The 23,860-nt window shown below is 37.5% G+C and overlaps 1 protein-coding gene across 1 annotated transcript in view; it reads right to left on the bottom strand.

The window, feature by feature from the left end:
• Window positions 1–23,860, bottom strand: part of LOC119506769 (phospholipid-transporting ATPase IB-like) — a 215,222-nt gene that overhangs the window by 153,718 nt on the left and 37,644 nt on the right. Inside the window, exons 3-8 of the mRNA XM_037799892.1 lie at window positions 22,187–22,256; window positions 17,140–17,267; window positions 15,455–15,566; window positions 11,481–11,646; window positions 8,695–8,816; window positions 7,562–7,639 (exon numbers count right to left, since the gene is read on the bottom strand). Of these exons, the coding sequence (XP_037655820.1) occupies window positions 7,562–7,639; window positions 8,695–8,816; window positions 11,481–11,646; window positions 15,455–15,566; window positions 17,140–17,267; window positions 22,187–22,256 (676 nt within the window). The remainder of the gene's footprint in view (window positions 1–7,561; window positions 7,640–8,694; window positions 8,817–11,480; window positions 11,647–15,454; window positions 15,567–17,139; window positions 17,268–22,186; window positions 22,257–23,860) is intronic.

Genomic DNA, 23,860 nt, shown 5'->3' with positions numbered 1-23,860 from the left:
AAGAAAACTACATAACTCTACTAAAAGAAATAGAAGGGGACCTTAAAAGATGGAAAAATATTCCATGTTCATGGATAGGAAGACTAAATGTCATTAAGATGTCAATTCTACCCAAACTCATCTACAGATTCAATGCAATCCCAATCAAAATTCCAACAACCTACTTTGCAGACTTGGAAAAGCTAGTTATCAAATTTATTTGGAAAGGGAAGATGCCTCGAATTGCTAAAGACACTCTAAAAAAGAAAAACGAAGTGGGAGGACTTACACTCCCTGACTTTGAAGCTCATTATAAAGCCACAGTTGCCAAAACAGCATGGTACTGGCACAAAGATAGACATATAGATCAACGGAATCGAATTGAGAATTCAGAGATAGACCCTCAGATCTATGGCCGACTGATCTTTGATAAGGCCCCCAAAGTCACTGAACTGAGTCATAATGGTCTTTTCAACAAATGGGGCTGGGACAGTTGGATATCCATATCCAAAAGAATGAAAGAGGACCCCTACCTCACACCCTACACAAAAATTAACTCAAAATGGACCAAAGATCTCAATATAAAAGAAAGTAACCATAAACTCCTAGAAGATAATATAGGAAAACATCTTCAAGACCTTGTATTAGGCGGCCACTTCCTAGACTTTACACCCAAAGCACAAGCGACAAAAGAGAAAATAGATAAATGGGAACTCCTCAAGCTTAGAAGTTTCTGCACCTCAAAGGAATTTCTCAAAAAGGTAAAGAGGCAGCCAACTCAATGGGAAAAAATTTTTGGAAACCATGTATCTGACAAAAGACTGATATCTTGCATATACAAAGAAAACCTACAACTCAAGGCCAATAGTTCAGGCAGCCCAATTATAAAATGGGCAAAAGATGTGAATAGACAGTTCTCTGAAGAGGAAATACAAATGGCCAAGAAACACATGAAAAAATGTTCAGCTTCACTAGCTATTAGAGAGATGCCAGTTAAGCCCACAATGAGATACCATCTAACACCGATTAGAATGGCTGCCATTAAACAAACAGGAAACTACAAATGTTGGAGGGGATGTGGAGAAATTGGAACTCTTATTCATTGTTGGTGGGACTGTATAATGGTTCAGCCACTCTGGAAGTCAGTCTGGCAGTTCCTTAGAAAACTAGATATAGAATTACCATTCGATCCAGCCATTGCACGTCTCGGTATATACCCGGAAGATCAGAAAGCAGTGACACGAACAGATATCTGCACGCCAATGTTCATAGCAGCATTATTCACAATTGCCAAGAGATGGAAACAACCCAAATGTCCTTCAACAGATGAGTGGATAAATAAAATGTGGTATATACACACGATGGAATACTACGCGGCAGTAAGAAGGAACGATCTCGTGAAACATATGACAACATGGATGAACCTTGAAGACATAATGCTGAGCAAAATAAGCCAGGCACAGAAAGAGAAATATTATATGCTACCACTAATGTGAACTTTGAAAAATGTAAAACAAATGGTTTATAATGTAGAATGTAGGGGAACTAGCAATAGAGAGCAATTAAGGAAGGGGGAACAATAATCCAAGAAGAACAGATAAGCTATTTAACATTCTGGGGATGCCCAGGGATGACTATGGTCTGTTAATTTCTGATGGATATAGTAGGAACAAGTTCACAGAAATGTTGTTATATTAGGTAACTTTCTTGGGGTAAAGTAGGAACATGTTGGAAGTTAAGCAGTTATCTTAGGTTAGTTGTCTTTTTCTTACTCCCTTGTTATGGTCTCTTTGAAATGTTCTTTTATCGTATGTTTGTTTTCTTTTCAACTATTTTTTCATACAGTTGATTTAAAAAAGAAGGGAAAGTTAAAAAAAAAAAAAGAAAAACAAGGAAAAAAAATATGTAGTGCCCCCTTGAGGAGCCTGTGGAGAATGCAGGCATATTGGTCTACCCCACCTCGATGGTTGCTAACATGACCACACATATAGAGGACTGGTGGTTTGATGGGTTGAGCCCTCTACCATAGGTTTTACCCTTGGGAAGACGGTTGCTGCAAAGGAGAGGCTAGGCCTCCCTATAATTGTGTCTAAGAGCCTCCTCCCGAATGCCTCTTTGTTGCTCAGATGTGGTCCTCTCTCTCTAGCTAAGCCAACTTGAAAGGTGAAATCACTGCCCTCCCCCTTACGTGGGATCAGACACCCAAGGGAGTGAATCTCCCTGGCAACGTGGAATATGACTCCCAGGGAGGAATGTAGAGCTGGCATCGTGGGACGGAGAACATCTTCTTGACCAAAAGGGGGATGTGAAAGAAAATGAAATAAGCTTCAGTGGCAGAGAGATTCCAAAAGGAGCCGAGAGGTCACTCTGGTGGGCACTCTTACGCACACTTTAGACAACCCTTTTTAGGTTCTAAAGAATTGGGGTAGCTGGTGGTGGATACCTGAAACTATCAAACTACAGCCCAGAACCCATGAATCTTGAAGACAGTTGTATAAAAATGTAGCTTATGAGGGGTGACAATGGGATTGGGAAGGCCATAAGGACCACACTCCACTTTGTCTAGTTTATGGATGGATGAGTAGAAAAATAGGGGAAGGAAACAAACAGACAAAGGTACCCAGTGTTCTTTTTTACTTCAATTACTCTTTTTCACTCTAATTATTATTCTTGTTATTTTTGTGTGTATGCTAATGAAGGTGTCAGGGATTGATTTAGGTGATGAATGTACAACTATGTAATGGTACTGTGAACAATCGAAAGTGCGATTTGTTTTGTATGACTGTGTGGTATGTGAATATATCTCAATAAAATGAAGATAAAAAAAAATGATTGATTTCTGATCAATCAGGATGACAGTATATGTCACTCCAGGATGCTGTTCTCCCATAGAATCTTTGAACTACAAGGAAAAAATGACAGAACCATCTTCCCCAAAACACCACAAAACAGTTAAAGGATTGCAGTAACTGGGAAAGTGCCAAAAAAGAAAACACGGGTTTTAAAATGGTAGGAGAAGCTTGTGGCACCCTTGCTGATCCCTTCCTCATTTCCTCCCCAGCCTAGTGTGGAGATAGCTTGTGCTCCCATTATGAGTCCCCAGCCCTGTCCCAGAGAGAGCAAAGTAACCCCTATGTGCATACTGTTAACCTTGTATATAGGTGCCACACTATGGGATGGCAGCCTGAATTCTGACCAGGACACTTGTCTCTGGCTCAACCTCCCATAAGTTGCCCTGCAGGCTGAAGCAACTTGCAGACAGCTAAAGTATTGTAAGAAACAATAATTCAAAGCAGCCTGGGGCAAAGGATTACCAGCTTCAAGAAATACAATAGAGCACCAAGGAGAGGGGAAACCCATTTCATAGGGAATAGAGTGGGCATTAGAATTCCTGTAAATGGTGAATATCATATGCAAGCATAAGCCCAGGACAAGATGCAGGCTCAGAAAGGACACTGAAAACCATGCACTTCACTTTCACCTTGGGTTGATTTTCTTGATAGGAGGACTAAATTCTGAAGAAGAGCAACAGCCAACACAGAGCTAATTTGCAGACTGTAAAAGATATTTTTGCATTGGGTTCTTTGTTTTTGTTAGTTCCTGTCACTCAAAGAAATCTCAGTCATATCACTACCTGGATTCAAATTTAAGGAACAGACAGTTCAGAGACTTAATCCCAGAGCCAACACATTAAAATAATAAAATGTACAGTGTGCAACATAAGATTACAAGACAAACAATGATACAGGAAATGCTGGCACATCCAAAGGAACAAGATAAAAATTAAGAGACCACCAATGAGAAGAAGATCAGACTTTGAACATACTAGGAGAAGATTTTTAAAATAATAATCCTCAGTATAGCTCAAGGACATAAACTAAAGGATATCAGGAAAACAATGACTGAGCAGTAAGAGAATCTCAATGAAATGATTGGAATTTTAAGAAGGATCCAAATACTGGATTTGAAGATCACAAAAGCTGAAATGAAAAATTCCCCTGAAGGTTTCATCAGAAGATTAGAGGTACTAGAAGAAATAATCAGTGAACTAGGGGGCAAGACAATTGAAATTATTCAGGCTGAGGAGCATAAAGAAAAAAGAGTGGAAAGAAGTGAAGAATCTAAGAGAATTGTGGGACACCATCAGGCACAGCAATATATGCATTATGGGTGTCCCAGAAGGAGAACAAGAGAAAGGGTAAGAATAATATTCAAGGAAATAATGGCATGACTTCCCAAATTTAATGAAAGACATGAATATGCACATTCAAGAGGCCCAGCAAAGCCCAAACAGGATAAATTCAAAGAGAACCATACCCAGACACATAGTAATCAAACTGTGAAAAGCCAAGGACAAGGAGAGAGTTCTTAAAGCTGCAAGAGAAAAACAGTGTGTTATGTACAAGGGAGTCTAATAAGATTAAGTTCTGATTTCTCATTAGAAACCATGGAGACAAGAAAGCAGTGGGATGAAATATTTAAAGTGCTGAAAGAAAACAACTTCCAACCATGCATTTTATATCTGCTGAAAATGTCTTTCAAAAATGAGGGGCAGATTAAGACATTCCCAGATAAACTAAATCTGAAGGACTTCATCACCACTGGACCTGCCTTACAAGTAATACTAAACAGAGTTCTTCAGTTTGAAAAGAAAGGACACTAGACAGCAAATCGAAGCAACATAAAGAAATAAAGATCTCCGGTAAAGGTAAACATTTGGGTAATTATAAATGCACTACCATTGCACTGTATTTTTTGGTAGCTAACTCCACTTTGTACTTTTTATAGGTTCTAAAATGCAAATGCATAAAAAGTAATGATAAACCTATGGCTTGCAGTATTCAATATATAAAGATATAATCTGTAACAAATACAAAAACCAGGTGGGGGGACAGAGGAATATAGGAAAAGTGCATGTGTATGCTATTGAAGTTAGGTTGGTGTGTCAGTTTAAATGTATTATGTCCCCCAAAATGCCATTTTTTTTTTTTGCAATCTTGTGTGGGCAGACATATTAGTGTTGATTAGATTGTAATTCTTTGGAATTATAATCTCTTTCCATGGAGATGTGACCCACCCAACTGTAGGTGATAACTCTGATTAGATAATTTCCATGGAGGTGTGGGCCTTGATTAGTTTGCTAGAGCACTATATAAGCTCAGACAGAAGGAGTGAGCTTACTACTGCCAAGAGGGACACTTTGAAGAGCACACAGGAGCTGAGAGAGTTGCTACAACTTACAGAGACATTTTGAAGACGGCCATTGAAAGCAGAGATTTGCTGATGCTTTGGAGGTACTAGCCTAGAGTTTGCCCTGAGAAGCTGCAGCCTAGAGAGGAACATCCTGGGAGGAAGCCATTTTCAAACCAGAACTCCAGAGCAGACACCAGCCATGTGCCTTCCCAGCTAACAGAGGTTTTCCAGACGCCATTGGCCGTCCTCCAGTGAAGGTACCAGATTGTTAATGCCTTACCTTGGACACTTTATGGCCTTAAGACTGTAACTGTGTAACCAAATAAACCCGTTTATATTTGACTTGGTATCAAATCAAATGTGATGGTTATAGATTTAGGATGTAACATCTAAACACCATGGTAACCACAAAGAAAATATATGGAAAATATATACAGAAAGAAGTAAGAAGGGACTCAAATGATACACTACAAAAAAAATTAAACATGAAAGCAGGAATTAATGGAAGAATTAAGCAACAAAAGAGTTATAAAACTCAGAAAGACCAAGTAGCAAAATGGCAGATGAAAGTACTGAATTATCAGTAGTCACTTTAAATGTAAATAGATTAAACTCCAGTCAAAATATAGAGATTAGCAAAATTGATTAAAAAACAAAATAAAACATGATCTAACTATGCATTGTCTACAAGAGTCTCAGTTTATACCCAAAGACACAAATAGGTTGAGAATGGAAGGACAGAAAAATACATTCCATGAAAATAGTAACTTAAAGACAGCTTGGATATCATACCTGTTTGACAAAATAGATTTGCCAAAAATTGTTACAAGAGACAAAGATGACATTATATATTGATAAAAGGGTTAATTCATCAAGATATAACAATTATAAATATAAGTCCATATAACAGAGTCCAAAAATATACAAAGCAAACATTGAACAGAACTGAAGGGAGAAATAGACAGTTCTACAATGATAGCTGGAGACTTCAATACTCCACTTTCAATAATAGTTAAAACATATAGATAAAAGATCTATGAGGAAACAGAGGACTTCAACAACAGCATAATATAACTAGAGAATCTTCCACCAAAGAGAACAGAATACCCATTCTTCTAACATGCACATGGTAAATTCTCCAGGATAGGACAGATGTTAGGTCAATAAAGACTCAATGAATTTTAAAAGACTGAAATCATACAAAGTATCTTCTCTGACCAGGATGGAATGAAGTGAGAAAACAATAACAGAAGAAAAACTAGAAAATTCACAAATATATGGAAAATAAATGACACATTCTTAAAGAAACAATGAGTCAAAGAAAAATCACAAGGGTAATTATAAAACACCTTAATATGAGTCAAAATGGAAATACTGCTTACCAAAACTTATGGGATGTAGTGAAAAAGTGATCAGATGGAGTTAATAGCTTTAAATGCTGACAATAACAAAAAAAGAAAGATGACAAATTAATAACTTACCTCTCCAGCTTAAGGAACTAGAAAATGAAGAGTGCACTAAGCCCAAAGCTAGCAGAAGGACAGTAATAATAAATATTGAAACAGAGATAAACAAAATAGAGAATACAGGCACAATTGAGAAAACCAATGAAAACTTGGTTCTTTGAAAATATCAACAAATTGGCAAATTTTGGAAGACTTACTAAAAAAGAGAGAAAGAAGAGAATTGAAAATGAGACATTACTACCAATCTACAGAAATAAATACATTATAAGAAGAGAATATGAACAATTATATGCTAACAAATTAGATACCTGAAATGACATGGACAAATTCCTAGAAACAAGCAAATTACCAAATTACCAAAATTGACTCAAGAAGAAATAGAAAATCTGAACAAACTTGTTGTAAGAGATTGAATCAATAATCAAAAAAAAAAAAGAAAAGGAAAAAAAAAAAAAGAGCACAGGACTAGATGGCTTCACTGTGAATACTAGCAAACATTTAAAGAATTAACACCAATCTTCTCAAACTTTTCCCAAGATATATATATATTAAACTTTTCCCAGGAGTGTATATATATGTGTGTGTGTGTATATAACTGGTTGTAATGGCTAGCTTATTTAGTCCTTACTTAAGACAATAGGCACTTCCTCAGTGCCTTAATATGCATTTCTCATTCAATCCTCATATCAACCTTATGAAATAGACATTATTATCATCTCCATTTTGCAGATGAGGAATCAAGGCTGTGTAAGTTACATAGGATGCTAAAGATCATTCTACCTGAAACCCATGATGCAGTATTACTCAAGACTTTGAGCAAGTTATTGTTTCATATCCCATCTGGCTACACAGGTTTTGAACTACACCATTCTGACTTTGGCACTTTTCTGCTTGTGCTCTACATTCCTGAAAATGGCTCTCACCTGCCCAAGCTCTTCATTCAGATTTGATGATCTGGCCATTGCAAAGACATTATTTCCCTCATAATGCATATCTTCATCCTGCAAGAAATGAAAAAAATAACAGCCTAAGCCATGGAGGGGTCAAATTTCTGCAGGGAATCTACCCTGCCACTGATCTTTCAATGTGGCTGTCATTTAGAAAGAATTCACAATGGAAGGACTAGAACACTTGGATTTAAACTGCTCTGGGCTAGTGTCTCACACAGGTTGAGAGAGTCAGTGCAAGAGAGGCAGCACCATGTAGAAACAAATTTGATGTGATGATGCTCTGGAATTGGAAAACCTAGCTTTCAAATCCTGGGTCAGCCTCAGACAAGCTGGGAGAACTTGAGATAATTAATTATCATCTCTGTGCTTCAGCTACTACATCTATAAAATGAGAGTAACAATACAGATCTCATAGCATTCTTGTGAAAATTAAATGAGACTATATTTGAAAGCACTTTGTCTCACATCACAGTTGTTAAAATAATATTCACCTTCAAATGACGGCAATTCAATGACATATTGAAAGGATATTTTTAATGTATGATATTTAGCAATCATTTCATTTCAAAGAAATACAGTTTTTAAATAGCTAAAAATTGCAACCCTACATTCTGATTGGAAAAATAGTTCAACCCTAACCTACTATTATTAACTACAATCAACACAAGGTTATCACCTAAAAAGCTCTTCTGGAATTTGAAGTGATTCCTCAATGTCTATGGTTCCATCATTCTTGCTAAGGATGTCACTTCAAGAGTCAGACTCCATCTACAAGTCTAGAGGAACTCCTTCTGTTTGAGTGTCCTGAATTTTAATGGATTAGCTATCTCTCTATTACCTTCTACTAAGCCACTGTCTCCTAAATCTGTCTTATCAGCTAAAAAAATATCTGGAAAAGAATGTTGTCCTCAAGAGTGACCAAGGGAGGCCCAGGCATCCCGAGCTGGGTTAAAACCAATTTGTGGTTTTACTGTCCAAACCATCCCTGGCCCATCACCTGCACTAGCCTTGTTATAAGGACTCAAATAGTGGCCATTATACTTAAAAAGAAAACTTAAAAAGAAACAAGAGAGAATTATTTTCAGCACTTTGATTTTAACACTTACCCAGTTTATAAACAGGGCCTGAATATATTTCACAATTTCAAGGGTCACAAGCAGACTAATGGGAATGAGATTGTGGTACAAGATGATGAACACCAATAGGTCAAACCCAAAGCTGTGGACATCTGTGGATGAATATCAGAGGAATCACATCCCAACTTCAGGTAGCATCTTAATATAGTCTCTTTCCCTCTCCCCCTCCCCTCCCTCTCCCTGCCCTCCCCCTCTCCTCTCTTTGGCATTATCTCATTTTAAAATTTCAGAATTTTCTCCTTGAAAATAGTTACTAAAAGTAAAAGGATACAAACATAAATAGGTTTTTGAAATGTTTGTTAAGCATCAGCAATGTAATAGATAATTTGGAAAGCACTGGAGACACCAGATCTAATGACATGGACCCTGCTCTCAGGGGCTTAGAAGAATGTGTGAAGAATGAATTTGAAAGGAACTTGACTGAGGGCTGGGCAACCAGTTAGGAAACCATGGCAATAGTCCAGGGATGAAGAGGAGTGTGTACACAGAGAAAATATTTTAAAAGTGGGCTCAGCAAAGACTTTATAACTGATTAAGGTGGATGAAGTGGGGGTGGGGGTGGGGAGAAAAGAAAAAGCTAAGAAGGAGGGGTAAGGGTGATTTTTATGTTCCTAGCTTGGATGATGGTTGGATGTTGGTACCTAAAATTTACACGGAGGATTCTGACTGGTTTGGGAGAAAGACGATGAATTTAGTTTTGCATATGCTGAACAAAAGCCTGCATGACATCTGGGAAGCCATGTCCAGGCAATAATGAGTTGAGAATCCATAGAGCAATCTGAGCTGGAGGCAAACAGACAGAAGACATCAAGTAATAGGTGACAGTTGAAATTATTAGAGTAGATAAGCTTTGTCAGAAAGATTATCTGCAGTAGGAACTATTAACTCCTAAAAAGCTGATAAAGAGTCTCCTCCAGAAAAGAAATGCACACATGCATATACACATAATATTTTTCACAAAAGTTCAGGGATTCATGGAATGAAGATAAAGAATTCCTGGCAAAACAAAGATCTTGAAGAAACACCAGCATTTAAAAGTTTGATCAAGATTTCCATGACTCAGATAGAGAAAAAACAGTCAAAAAAATCAGAAAAAGGTGGCAGAGAGGTCCAATAAGATGATAAATAAAACCACGACCACTGGGTTTGACAATTAGGAACGTATTCATATGCTTGAGAAACCATTTCAGCAAACCGGCTCAAGTGGAGATTAAAAAGATTAAAATGTGCCCAAGACTGACCAGGAGATCAGGAGAAGGAAACAATCTGGGTAGCCTCTTCTTTCAAGAAAAAAATATTTTTTTTAAGGTATCTGGGAGAGACTGTGGGATACAGGCTTTAAAGGGATGGATTCAGCTTGTGAATACTTTTCTGTTGGGTGAAAGTCAACAAAAGTTAAGGTTCCAGAATCAATGCAGATGAAATATTTGTACAGGATTCCAGAGGCTAAAGAATAATCTTTAAACAGTCAAATTCAAGAAAAGGAAAAATGAAATATGGAGCTTGACATTGTTCTATTAGACTGTTTTAGTCTTCACCCCAAAAGTAATCTCTCTGCAGTTAATGCAAAGCGCATTATAAATGACCAACAGAAAAACCTTTCCACTGTAAGTCATGTAGTTACCATTAATAGAGATTATCCAAGCAATTTAAATGTAGTCATGCATTTCCCCCAAAGTTTAATATTCAAGATAATGTCAATGTTGTACAGTATGCAGAATTTGACACATTTTATAGCCAAATTTATGCATACGTATGTCAAAATATCAGTGACTTTCATAAGCTTTTATATTTGTTTCAAAATAAGATAATTATCACACTCTTTGGCTAGAACAAATTGAATAAGCAAATTTAAGCCCAAGTTACGTTAAAAAAAACAATAACCTAAGGTCTTTAAGCTTGAAATCAAAACTGGACAGGCAACATATAGAAGACTGTATTTCATCAGAAAGAACTCTTGATTTTTTATCTGGTCTACATAGTCTGTCTTTGTTTCTTTACTCCTAAAATGCTCCCAAATGCGTCCTCAAGAAGGAAAATAGAACAGTTTAAAATCCTCATGTGATAGATTAGAGAAGACAGAAAGATGTATAATGGTTTCCTCCGAAAATACAGAAAGACGTGAGCAAAAAAGTGCTTAACTTTTAATACCAAATCCCAGTTTACCTTTAAGCCTTTTATTGACAGAAGGGCAATTTAAACAGCAAATCCCCTCATTTGTCCTCATTTTCTTGGCACGTCCCAAAGCACTGTACTAAGCCATCCCAATAAATCAATGACATAGGTATTGTCCTCAATTTTTAACAAGAGAAGTAAGGCTCAGAGCAGAAAAAAACAGCTTGCCCAGGTTTTCATAGTTATTAAAAGAGAGAGCCAAAGATTCAGACCTGGTGCAGCTGACACACAATCTCATGCTTCTACCCTGACTTCTTTCTCTCTTCTTTGCTCTGGAATGCCAGAATTATGCGTAATTGTTAAAACAGTCTTTTCAAAATCTTCCTAAGAAGGGAACATTCTGTTTCTAAAACTCTTTAATCCTCGAGTTTTAGAGGATTAGTTGAGAGAGAGAGAGAGGGAGAGAGGGAGAAAAAGAGAGAGAGAGAAAAAGAAGTCAGGAGGGTGGGAGGAAGGAAGACAGCGCTTAGTACAGTGCCTTCCCTTTTAAATAAGAACACGAAAACAACTCTTTAGAGTCACATTTAGGAAGCATTACAGTTTCCAAAAATGGCAGCTCTTTGCCCTCCTCTGATACTTACCCTTACTTCCAAGGTACCAGATGTCTGTCCCGTTTGTTTGATTCCAGAATAGGGCCCCCACACAACTCATAAAGGACATGACCAGGAGCAGGATGAATAAAGCAAAGATCTGCATGTTGGTGACTTTCTCAACATTTGACCTCTTGAGAGGTGATCTGACTAAATTCTGCACAATAGCATGCACAGACACACACAGAGAGAGAAAAAAATATCCCAAGGAATTATAATGCACAAACATTTGCAGGGCAAAATTCCCACAGTCAAAAAGAGGAAAGCACTTTTTGCCAAATAACTAGTAGAACAGAAGTATGCCACATTGTTGAATGAGCAAGTCTTTTCTCCTTACCTGATCATAAACAGGCTCAGGACTTCTTTTACTAGTTCCTAGAAAACTTATTCACACTCACATGATTCTATCACAATTGTTCAAGATTTCTTCTTCAAATAACACTAGTTATGCAGATTATTCCAACATAACCAGACCTAAGAGAACTTGGGCAAGGTCTAAAGTGGCTAAATAAAAATAAAAGCTAGTGAACTCACTTCACAAGTATTTACCCAGTAGTCACGTTGCTATGCTCGGGACTTAGTTCTTATTTTGTTTTGTTTTGTTATAAGTTCAAGAACTTAATGTCAGGGTCCTAAGAGACTGTTTGAAGGACGGCTGATAAATCTCCAAAGGTTCACAAAATTCTTACATTTATATGTACTGTTCTAGTTTGCTAATGCTGCCTTTTTGCAAAACACCAGAAACGGATTGGCTTTTATAAAAGAGAGTTTAGTTGGTTACACAGTTAATCTTCACTGGAGGATGGCCAATGGTGTCCGGAAAACCTCTGTTAGCTGGGAAGGCACGTGGCTGGCATCTGCTCTGGAGTTCCGGTTTCAAAATGGCTTTTTCCCAGGACGTTCCTCTCTAGGCTCCAGCTTCTCTCCAAAATGTCACTCAAAGTTGCTCTTGGGGCGTCTGTCCCTCTCTTAGCTTCTCCAGGGCAAAAGTCTGCTTTCAAAAGCCGTCTCCAAATGTCTCTGTAAACTGCAATTCCTCTCTCAGCTCCTGCGCATTCTTCAAAGTGTCTCTCTTGGCTGTAGCAAGCTTGCTTCTTCTGTCTGAATTTATATAGTGCTCCAGTAAACTAATCAAGACCCATGCTGAATGGGCAAGGCCACACCTCCATGGAAACCATCCGATCAGAGTTATCTATCACCCACAGTTGGGTGGGTCACATCTCCATGGAAACAACCTAATCCAAATGTTCCAACCCAATCCCCACTAATATGTCTGCCCCCACAAGACTGCATCAAAGAACATGGCTTTTTCTGGGGGACATAATATATACAAGGCAAGGTAACTGGAATTCAGTGGATATTCAAGAAATGTTCTATTTTATGAATAAATGTATTTAAATGACTGAATGTCACAATAACAAGATAATTTCATTTTAATTCTCAGAATTTCATTCTCCCTCTACAAAAAAAAAAAGTGTTCTAGTGACAAAGCAGAATGGATCACTGCAGATCCATCACCTCAACGTTGTAGAGTTTCTAAAAATCAAATATGGTAAATCTGACAGCCTAAAGGGTTTTCTATATGGGGGAAGAGGGGAAGACCTCATTAATTTATTGACTTACCTCTTCTGTTTTTAAATTATTTCCTGTTTAAAAACTATGAAAAGATACCTTTCACCTGAGTCTGTTGGGAGAATGTTCCAGGCTTTATCAGCACTACAATTGTTCTAACATGCACATTTTAGGAAGACGAAAGCTCTGGTTTAGGGAAAGGAAAAATCTTCTAAGAAACATTGTCTACTTAAAGTGAGAGCTTTAAATTTAAGTTTCTTTTAACATTTCTGGTTCTGCATAACAAAACTAACTACATTGTCTGTAGAAGTCTATCAGAACATAAGAAAAATAATTCTTAACTTTTTAATCACACTTTACCAGATTACATTTACCATTTCCATATTTCATTGAAAATGCAGAACTATAAAATGCTCAAAGTTTATGAAATATCAAAATAAGTTAATCATGCAAAAAATTAAACTTTCCTGCAAAACACAGACATAGACAAACTGAAAAAAAATTCCTAAGTTTAACTGCATTAAGCTTATTACAAGGGAACTTTCTTGTAAATATATATATTTATATCCTAAAGTAATCCTGATGTCCCCTCTGGTTAACTTGTATACATTCTATCTACAAATGCTCTATAATATAGAATCATTTTCAATTAAGTATGCTGCTTTTTACTATCTTTTGGAAAGAAAATATTTATATTAACTAGTTGTTTCTTATCTAAAAGCATGAACAGTCCTTCTCTGAGGTTTTCATTATTCTGTAATGACATAGTTTGTGTAGTAAACCCTACAAGGATTTAGATCCACAAAACACTGTGATAGAATAGGAGCCACTTTATCATGTGTTAACAGTGTAGACGAACCACATGGGGTGGGTAATGGAATGTTTGGTTTCTTTGTTTAAGCTACACTAGACATTTAAATCTTAAATGAGAAGTTGTATTAATATACATAAATAATTAAGAAATACAGAATTATCAGTTGAAGAAAACTGAAGACATAAATGTTTAGTCTTCAAAAATTGCCAATTTTGCAAATGAATCACAAGGCCGTTATTACGTGGGTTCCACTAAATCATATGCAACAACCAAATGTTAACCCTGGTCTCCTGCCAAATATGAACTTCTACTTACAGCAAAACTTGCATTTATATCACAGTCTGAGCCCAGGTCCCTTAGAAAACAGAGTCTGGGGTAAAAATGTACATGTTTATGCTCTTTATTGCAGACAGCAAGCCCAGGGCAGTGAGAGTGAGGGGTCAAAGAACCATGAGACAGAGAAGCGGAAAGGCAAATACAAGATGGTATGTTACTGAGCTGGCCATGGCTTCACAAGAAAATGCAGCCAGTTCCTTGGTCATGTAGGCCCCAAATTGCCTCTTACCGGTCTCCCCCACTCCAGGCCTCCTTTCCCTGCCATCTACGTTCCGGCCGTGCTGAGCCGCACTCACCAACGGTTCGGGATGTGGGCCTTACTCCTGGCCTAGAGCTCTCTTACCAGTTCCCTGTTTTACCTGCCTCCCTACCTCCTTTACACTTCTACCTGTTCTACACATCCTTCAGATCTCAGTTTACATATTACCTCCCTAAGGCAGCCTCAGTGTTGGGTTACTTACTATACTTACTCCTGCTTTCTTACAGCTTTGTATTATATTATCTTGACCTCTTCCTCCACAGACTATAAGCAACTGGAGGGCAGAAAATATCTCTGTTCCTTACTATAACCCCAAAGGTACTAAATAAATGCTAAAAAAAATTGGTGGGATTAACAGCTAAAGCCAAATGGTATGCTTAGAAAATGGAAAAATGGGTAGACATTGTCAAGTCACTTCTCATTAATAATAAATATTCAAGAGATTCCTAGTCCAAACCATGGCATCCTGAGGGTTTCTCAAACGTTAACAAGTGTGACACATGAGAGTAATAATTTATGTGGAATTTCTAAAGTTATTTTGGCAAAAAATGTCTTACCATAAATGATAGCCATATGTGGACTTTAAAAACATAGGCAATATAAACACACAATGCAAAGCAAATACTACTAGCATTGAAACACTTTCTTTGATAAATGAAAGCAAAGTGATAAACATTGCTGACAAAAACAAGTCATCTCTTAATTATTTACAACTTACTCAGCTAATGGAAACCCCTAAGTTAAGACAAATTTTCCCCCATTCCCTGAAGACACAGGATAATAAATGTCTGTTAAGACATAATTTTTAAAGTCAGAAGAAAGACCTCAATTTAGTTGAAGTACAGACCTCCCTTCAAATTTCAGGTTAATAACCAGAAATGAGCCCCCTAAATTCAGGAGACATGTACTAAACTCCCTCACTTTATAAAAAAGCAGAAAGAAAAATATAAAAACAGTACCATTCATCAGCCCATATTGTCTTACCTGCATGAATTTGGATTCAGATCCAGTATAAACAACAATGCCCAATACCCACTGAGTATTTCTAAGCTCAGTGCCTCTTAGCAAGACCTGGTCAGGCCCAAGGGGAACAGGACTGAAAAATAAGAAAGAGCATTTATAAACTACCAAAAGAGTTTTCTCTAAAAAAGCATAGGCTCTCACCTTATATTTATTTCCTGTGGTTAAGTTTGACTTTGGGGACAAGAAACAATAAAAAAAAAAAAAAATGTTTCTCCCTAAAAAAGCACTTGTTCCCAAAAGGGTTTAGAAAAAAATTTGTTTTATCATTCATTTCTCATCATTCCAAAGGTAAGTTCATTAAAAATGTTAGCAGGAGAAACATCTCTTATACCTAGGGTGACTGTGAACTATATCATCCAAAATGGGACACTTTCGAGAGTAAAATGGGGCACTTAAGAGTAAAAGCTTAAACCGGGACTATTTGGGGACTAACCTGGACAGTTACTCTGCTGTGTTACTCTGAACTAGAAGTTGAATTCTGAGACAATCATTAAAACCTCATCCACTTTGGAAATAGTGACTATTTTATGAACCATATAGTACTTAATTTGTCAGGGAAGATGAGGTAGACAAATAAACATCCATGTGTGTATTTGGTAAGTTCTAGAAGGGACTGCATGTTTGTCTGCTGTGTTGACATAGCCTCGTCCCCTCCAGCACTGGGATACTCGGTATATAAAGGTGTGCCCATGAAAGTCCTAAGTGGAAAGGACACATAAGAGGAGCGGACGTAAAGAAAAACACTCCATCATAATCAAAACACATCCTTAGTTGTTTCTCTTCTTTAGTCACTTTCAAAACCATGTTCTTCCCACTGATTTGCCCCAGAAGATGTGTTAAATATTTATACTCAACAGGAGCTTGGAGCAGGGACTCAAACAGCTATTTGCTCCCCAATGTTCATAGTGGCATTATTCACCAGTGCCAAAAGATGGAAGCAACCCAATTGTCCTTCAGCAGATGAATAGATAAAATGTGGTATATACATACAATGGAATATTAAGCAGCTGTGAAAAGGAGCAAAGTTCTGCTACATGTGGCAACATGGATGAACCTTGAGGGCATCATGTTGAGTGAAATATGCCAGACACAAGGACAAATATTGTATGATCTCACTGGTATGAAATAATTAGAATAACCAAATTCATAGAGTCAGAAACTAGAATACAGGTTACCAGGCACTGGGGAAGGGTAGGACATAGGAAGTTAATGTTTAATTGGTACAGAATTTCTGTTTGGTGTGATGGAAAAGTTTTGTTAATGGATGATGGTGATGGTAGCACAATATTGTGAATGTAATTAACATCAATGAATTATATATCTGAATATGATTTAAAAGGAGGAGAAATTTTAGGTTGTATATGTTACTAAAATAAAATTTAGTAGGAACTTGGGCTTGACTTCTTCTCTAGCTCTAACATTTGTAGGTATACTGATTAAGAGAATGCCAAATACTTTCCACTTATATTTAAGAATCCTTTAAAAAAAAATTACATTGATGGTTCAGGGTATTTTTTTTCTCAAAGTCAAGTAAAACATGAACAATTACAATGTTTTAAAATGTTACTAATTGAGAGAACAAAAATTATCACACTCTGTTCCATGAAAGGAAAAAAAAAAAAGTTTGAGAAGAGTTAAGATGATACCTGTGACCATCTAGATACAAGGTCCCAGTGAAGTTATCAAAATGACGATTAGGTCCTTCACATTCTATTCTTCCAGATAGGCTTAACAATTGTTTTTCCATATGCATTTCAGCTGTTTCTGCCAAAGACTAGGAAAAAAAAAAAGGAAAGAAAGAAAGAAAAGGAAAAAAAGAAACGAAAAGAAAGGGAAAAACCCAAAGGAAAATAAAAGGTTAATGTACTGTGGCAAAGTGCAATGTCTCCAATAGTCAATAAACAAAGATGAAAGCCAGTGTCTAAAAATGTACTGCATATACTGGATAATAAAACAATTCAGAACAAACTTTAATGTAAACTTTGCCAGAAGACATATCAGTATTTTTCAAAATAATTTTAACAGGATTGAAGGAAGTATGAAAGATAATTTTCACTACCTCTGCTGAAAATATCATTTTTGAAAGTATACTTCCTATAACCAAACAATATATAATATTTTATCAATATGCATATGTACCTGAATTAGACCCTGTTAAAATATACATAGAACTTGCAGCCCACCACTTAAAATAATCAGGAAACATGCAAATTTTAAAATCTATGGTTGGATGTCTGCTTCATGATGTCAGGAGGCACCCATGTGCTTGTCCCCCAAATGTCTCAAAATTGCATTAATAGGTCAGGAATTTTTTCAAATAATAGAAAACAAGGAAGAATACGATCAGTGGACCATTAGTTTTTAGGGGGTTCAAAAAAATAAGTCAGGTTAGATTAGATTAGATTAGATCAACAAGTGATCCAGAGCAGAGTAAAATAAAACCCAAGTAAAGAAATTTCAGGTTCTGAGTGTGAAAATAAATTGAGGAGGGAGAGTCCTGTGTGTATTCATTCAGAATTAAAGAGAATATGGAAGCAGCCAAGTCTATTAGGACTTCCCTTTTCCCTTAATTAAAATAGCTGGAAGTAGCAGATTTTTCTTAAGTATAGAGCACCAAAAAGTGCCTCCAATGAGAATAAATGACCATCCATCACACTGAGGCCAGAGTAAGAAATTTTACAACAAACCATGGAGAAGTTGAATTAAAATAAAAGCAGCTCTGTCCTGGAGGGAAATTCAGTAATAGTTCTTTCTCCATTCTGCATTCTCCAGGGCTCTGCATTCTGGCCATGAACTTGACTCATGCACATACTCATTCATTTATTTGGCAAATGTTTATTGATTTTATTATATCATAGTTATATTATATTATATTAATATAGGTATTGAAAATTATTGATTACATTTATTAAGTATTTATTTATGGTACTATGTGCTCCCACGGAATCCTGATCAGCTGTTTTTACCTATTCATGACTACACAGCAAATCAACACCAACTACAAATTCTTGTTAAAATTGTCCTTTGTTTACAAATGTGAATAAACAAAAACAGGTCACTAGATAGTTGATGAAAACTACATGAGTGGTGTGGAACTAGAGATAACACCTCATTCTCATTTGTAAGGGAAAGGGAGAGGAAATGGAGGCAGACAACGGAGTAGCAGACCATGCCCTTGACACCAGATGGCACAGGCAGATCCTAGGGGAGGAGGCCAATCAGGTCCTGACACGCAACAAAGGCAAATCATCCTTCTGCTCAAGAGAACCCAGAAGGAGGGTAGCTACTGTCCAGGGTCATTTCTGTTAACTTTCACAGTGAGTGACTGTTCTAGTTTGCTAATGCTGCAGAATGCAAAACACCAGAGATGGATAGGCTTTTATAAAACAGGGGTTTATTTCACTTCACAGTTACAGTCTTAAGGCCACAAAGCATCCAAGGTAGCACCCCAACAATCGGGTACCTTCACCGGAGAATGCCCAGTGGCGTCCGGAAAACCTCTGCTAGCTAGGAAGGCAGCTGGCGTCTGCTCCAAAGCTCCGGCCTCAAAACGGCTTTCTCCCAGGACGTTCCTCTCTAGCAAGCTTGCTCCTCTTCAAAACATCACTCACAGCTGCACTCCATTCAGTCTCTTTGAGTCAGCACGTTTACATGGCTCCCCTGATCAAGGCCCACCCTGAATGGGTGGGGCCATGCCTCCATGGGAGTATCCCACCAGAGTCATCACCCACAGCTGGGTGGGGCACATCTCCATACAAACAACCTAATCCAAATAGTCCAACTTAATCCCCACTATTATGCTTGCCCCACAAGATTGCATCAAAGAATATGGCTTTTTCTGGGGGACATAATACATTCAAACCGGCACAGTGACCCAGGACCCTCCAAGACATAACAGGGTAGTTGGTATGGACAGACTTATTTTTCTCCAGAAGTGTTGGGGACTGGGCGAGGACAGCAGATTAGATTCTGTTTTAGTTTCCCAGCTGCTAAAACAAATACCATGCAATGGCTTGGCTTAAATAGTGGGAATTTTTTGGCTCATGGTTTTGAGGCTAGGAGAAGTCCAAAATCAAGATGCCCATGGAGAAATTCCTTCTTCCAGAAGACTGGCCTCTGGGGCTGGCTGCTGGTGATGTTTGGTGCTTGGCTTTCATCACATGGCAATGCACACGGTGGCCTCTCCTGGCTTCTCAGTTCCGTTGACTTCCAGCTCCTGGATGCTCCCCATGGCTTCTCTGTATGTATCCGATTTCCCTCTCTGTGATCTTCTATATATAGCCTCCAGTAATAGGATTAAGACCCATCCTGATTCAGTTGGGCCACATCTTAACTGAAGTAACCTCAACAAAAAGTCCTACTTACAATGAGTTCACATCCACAGAAATAGATTAAGAACATGTTTGTCTGGGGTACACAGCTCCAATCCGTCATAGATTCTGTCATAAGATACTGCAACAAAACATCCTCTCTGATCCTGTTTGGTTCCTAGTTGTTTTTTTTTTAAATTAGGGTAACATATATATCACACAAAATTTTCCATTTAAACTATGTCAGTGGTAGTAATTATATTCATGATGTTGTGCTACCATCACCACTATCCATTACCAACACTTTTTCATGGCCCCAAAAATTCGATTCCCATTAAACAATAACTCCCAATTTCTCCTATACCCAGTGTATTAGTTAGGGTTCTCTAGGGAAACAGAACCAATGAGAGGTGTCTCTGACTATAAAATTTGTAAAAGTGACTCATGCAACTGTGGGTATGCACAAGTCCAAATTCTGTAGAGCAGTCAGCAAACTGTCAACTCCAAGGAAGATGTCCAATGAACTCCTCAGGAAACGAACTGGGATCTTTGACAAATGTGTTCGATGAACTCCTCAGGAAAGGAACCAGCAACTTTGACGAGCTCCTCAGGAAGCACTTCACTGGGCAGCCGAAGAAGAAGTGAAGGTCCTCTATCTGTCTCGCTTATAAGTCTTAAACTGATTAATTGGATTAAATCCAGCCAATTGCACTCTCTCATTGTGGAAGACACGGCCTTCACTGAGTCATCAGTCACAGCTGTAGTCAATTGACTGATGATTTAATAAACCAGCCTGTTGGTTTATTAACCAGCCACAAACATCCACACAGCAATTGTTAGGCCAGTGTTTGCTTGACCAGACAGCTGGGTACTATCACCTGGCCAAGTTGACACATGAACCTAACCATCACACCCAGCCTTAGTAACTTCTAGGTTACTCTCTCCGAGTTTGCTTACTCTAGATATTTCATATAAGTGGAATCATACAATATTTGTCATTTTGTGTCTGTTTCATTTCAATCAACACAGGAAATTAAGTGATCACCCGTGTTGTAGCACGTATCAGAACTTCCTTTCTTGGAGTGGGTTCAGGGCCTCGTTACTGTTCAGCAGGAATGGAAACTTCGGCTTCCTACCCAGCCTTCTTTGTACCACCCTGGTGAGGGTTTTGGAACGTTGGATTATCTCATGAAAGCACACTGAGGGTGTGAACCCAGGTTCCCCACTCAACCTCCGCTGGCTTGAGTAGGAGGGGAGTCACAGTTTGACTCTGATGTTGGGCTGAAGGAGAGTGGTTGTTATCTAAAAGTTTTCTGTCTTAGTAGGCTGTTCCTTTCCTGGTCCTTTGAGTATAGAGAACAGGCTTTTGCTGGGAAATTATTTTGCCTGTGCCTCTCAGTCTTTCTGGGTTACTGGCTTCTTTGGCTCCACGTCGAAATATAAGGCAAAAGGAAAACCCACCACCTTGTTGTTCCCTGAGTCCTGTGGTCCCTAGACAATCTGCCTTCTCTCCATCTTTCAGTCTTTTTACATGTGCTTTTTACACAATGTCAAAGATTTTTAGTTGTACTTAACAACAACAACAAAAAAAATTAGGGAAAATTATGTTTACTCCACCTTGCCAGAAACAGAAGTCTGTCAATATTACATTTTTTAAAATCTGAAAAAGTACCACCAAACAACTACAATGTTTAGCACTGGGGATGTAGAGATTTGGAAATAGAGAGGGTTAAATAGACTATGTATATTTTTCTATTATTAAAATTATTTTTACAAAAATAATGTAGTAAATAAGTTCTATTTTTTTCTTTGATTTTAAATCAAATTAAAGTTCTCAAAAAAGATTAGGAAACAGATTTGTGAGTAATCTAATGTGTAATCAGGGACTTCCTAATCAAAGAAAACTAATAAAGCAGAGTATCAGTAACCTTAAAGATCAACATCTATTTTTCCATTAATGAAAACTTAATTAGGAGACCCCTCTCCTCTCATTCATAATCATAAGTTTCTCTGAAATTCAAATGGTAGTATAAACAGCAGTGGTACATAAGACAACTTCAAGCTCATTTACACCCCCCATCAATCCATTTATGATACTTAGCCATGAGAGTAGTTTTTGTTACCAAAACACTAATAAAAAATAGCCTCAAAAGAATATGCATATGTGTATGTTATTCATTATGACCTGAATTTTATTGTACATACTGCTTCTTAGCAATGGTGACACAGTCATCTAGTACCTCCTTATAATTAAAAAAGTCCCATCTAAATGTATGATAAGAAGAAAGTACATCCACTCAATGGTGGTAAGAGAATTTCCATCTTGACAAAACTTGACATTGTGGGCTCAGGTACAAAATTAGAATAAGAAAATTGTCTTCACCTGCCGTATTTTCAGATTTGTCTCTCCATCCAGATTAGCTGTTGCAATATAACACATTGCCTGAGATTCACTAAGGAAAATAAAGAAAATATTATCAAATTAATATCTTGCCACAAATTAATTTGCTAATAATGTCACACGTGGTAACCATGAATTATGACCTACATCAGTAACTGCTCTTCAAAATTGAAATAACTATAAACAATTACTTTTCTAGGAGACATTAACAATCTTATCCTACCAGCCTAAAATTCATCTTGCATAATGGATAAGTAGAAACGGTTTTGTGGCCACATCTCCCACTCTTATAGACTTGTGTGATTATGCTATAACTCCAAGAGGAGAAATTACTGAGGATGAACAGGAAACATTAATTAGTTCAAAACAGACCCAATTCTAAACTATTCTAAAGTCATATCTGGGATCAAATCTAAAATCCCATTATATTCTAAAATGGGCCCACTGTAATCTCAAAACCCCAGGTAGATCTTCCAGGACAGCTCTTGATAAAGCAGAGGCCCTGAAACAAACCCTCCAACTGGGTCTTCTCTATTTCCAGCTTACATCAAGATTTAGGAAATCAAGGCACTGAATTGTCAGATTTTATTCCATGTGAAATGTCAACTCACCTATGAAAATTCATCATTTGAGGGGAAATCCATGAAAAATAAAATTTTTTTATTAAATTTACTTAGTCTTAAATCCAGGCTCATATCTTTTATCTGTATCACATTTACTGAAATTTCAGCCACGAAGTAAAACAATTCTGTATTAATTTCCCTAGAATTATAGCCAATACTCTATGCACCCAGAAAATGACTAATACACAGTCTAATACTAAATATACAGCTTCATTGAGGCTGTCAGTGACATGGCAGAGTAAGACTTTCAATATTCTTTTCTTTATAAAAGTAACATAAAAACTGACAAAAATTGTCAGAATCAACTTTACCAGAACTCTAAGATAAAAACTCTTTTTGGTTAAAAAAGCTTTTCTTTAACCAAAAGCATGAAGAACCCAGGAAGGTTTTAAACAAGAAAAATTACAAAATCCATACTTTGTAAAAAAGTGAGTTTTGTAAGGTTTTAATATGTCCTAGTCCCACCCCCACCTCTAGCTAAGCAAGTGGTAGTTTTGAAAAATAACAGCCCACATTCCAGGTACTGGAGGAGCAGAACAGAGCTGGAGCTCTTCTGAATCCTTATTTCCAAAGAATTGTCATTATTTGATCTGTATGGTGATTCTCCAGAAGACCACCCTCGAAAGACAAGACTTATTTTTACTTGCCCTGACTCAGAGCTTGCCTAGTGCAAAAGGCATCTCTCTAGGGGCTATTTGTTGAATACATTTACAGGAAACTGTTTTAATGTAGAAACTGTATGAGGTGATGGGTAACAGGGCAAACAATAGACTAACGATGAAGCTTTAAAGAAAAAGCTGAGGAATAGGTCCATAAAGGCTTTGTAAAGCTCCTACATATTCCTGGGAATCTAGAAAGCTGCACACAGATAAAGGACTGTGTGCATCCCAGTGCTGCACACATGCTCAGAAAAGACCTGAGAAAGCCGTAAGCTCTCAGCTTTGGCTAAACCTGAGGCTCTGCTCAAGCAGGAAATGAAGTCTAAGGCAGAGCTGTAAACTGCTAGTCTGTGTTGAAGGCTTCCCCAACATGC

The sequence above is a fragment of the Choloepus didactylus genome, chromosome 12 (assembly GCF_015220235.1).
Source record: "Choloepus didactylus isolate mChoDid1 chromosome 12, mChoDid1.pri, whole genome shotgun sequence".
Lineage (NCBI taxonomy): Eukaryota > Metazoa > Chordata > Mammalia > Pilosa > Megalonychidae > Choloepus > Choloepus didactylus.
Note: the sequence above shows the minus strand (reverse complement) of the source record. Positions and strands in the feature narration are given on the sequence as shown.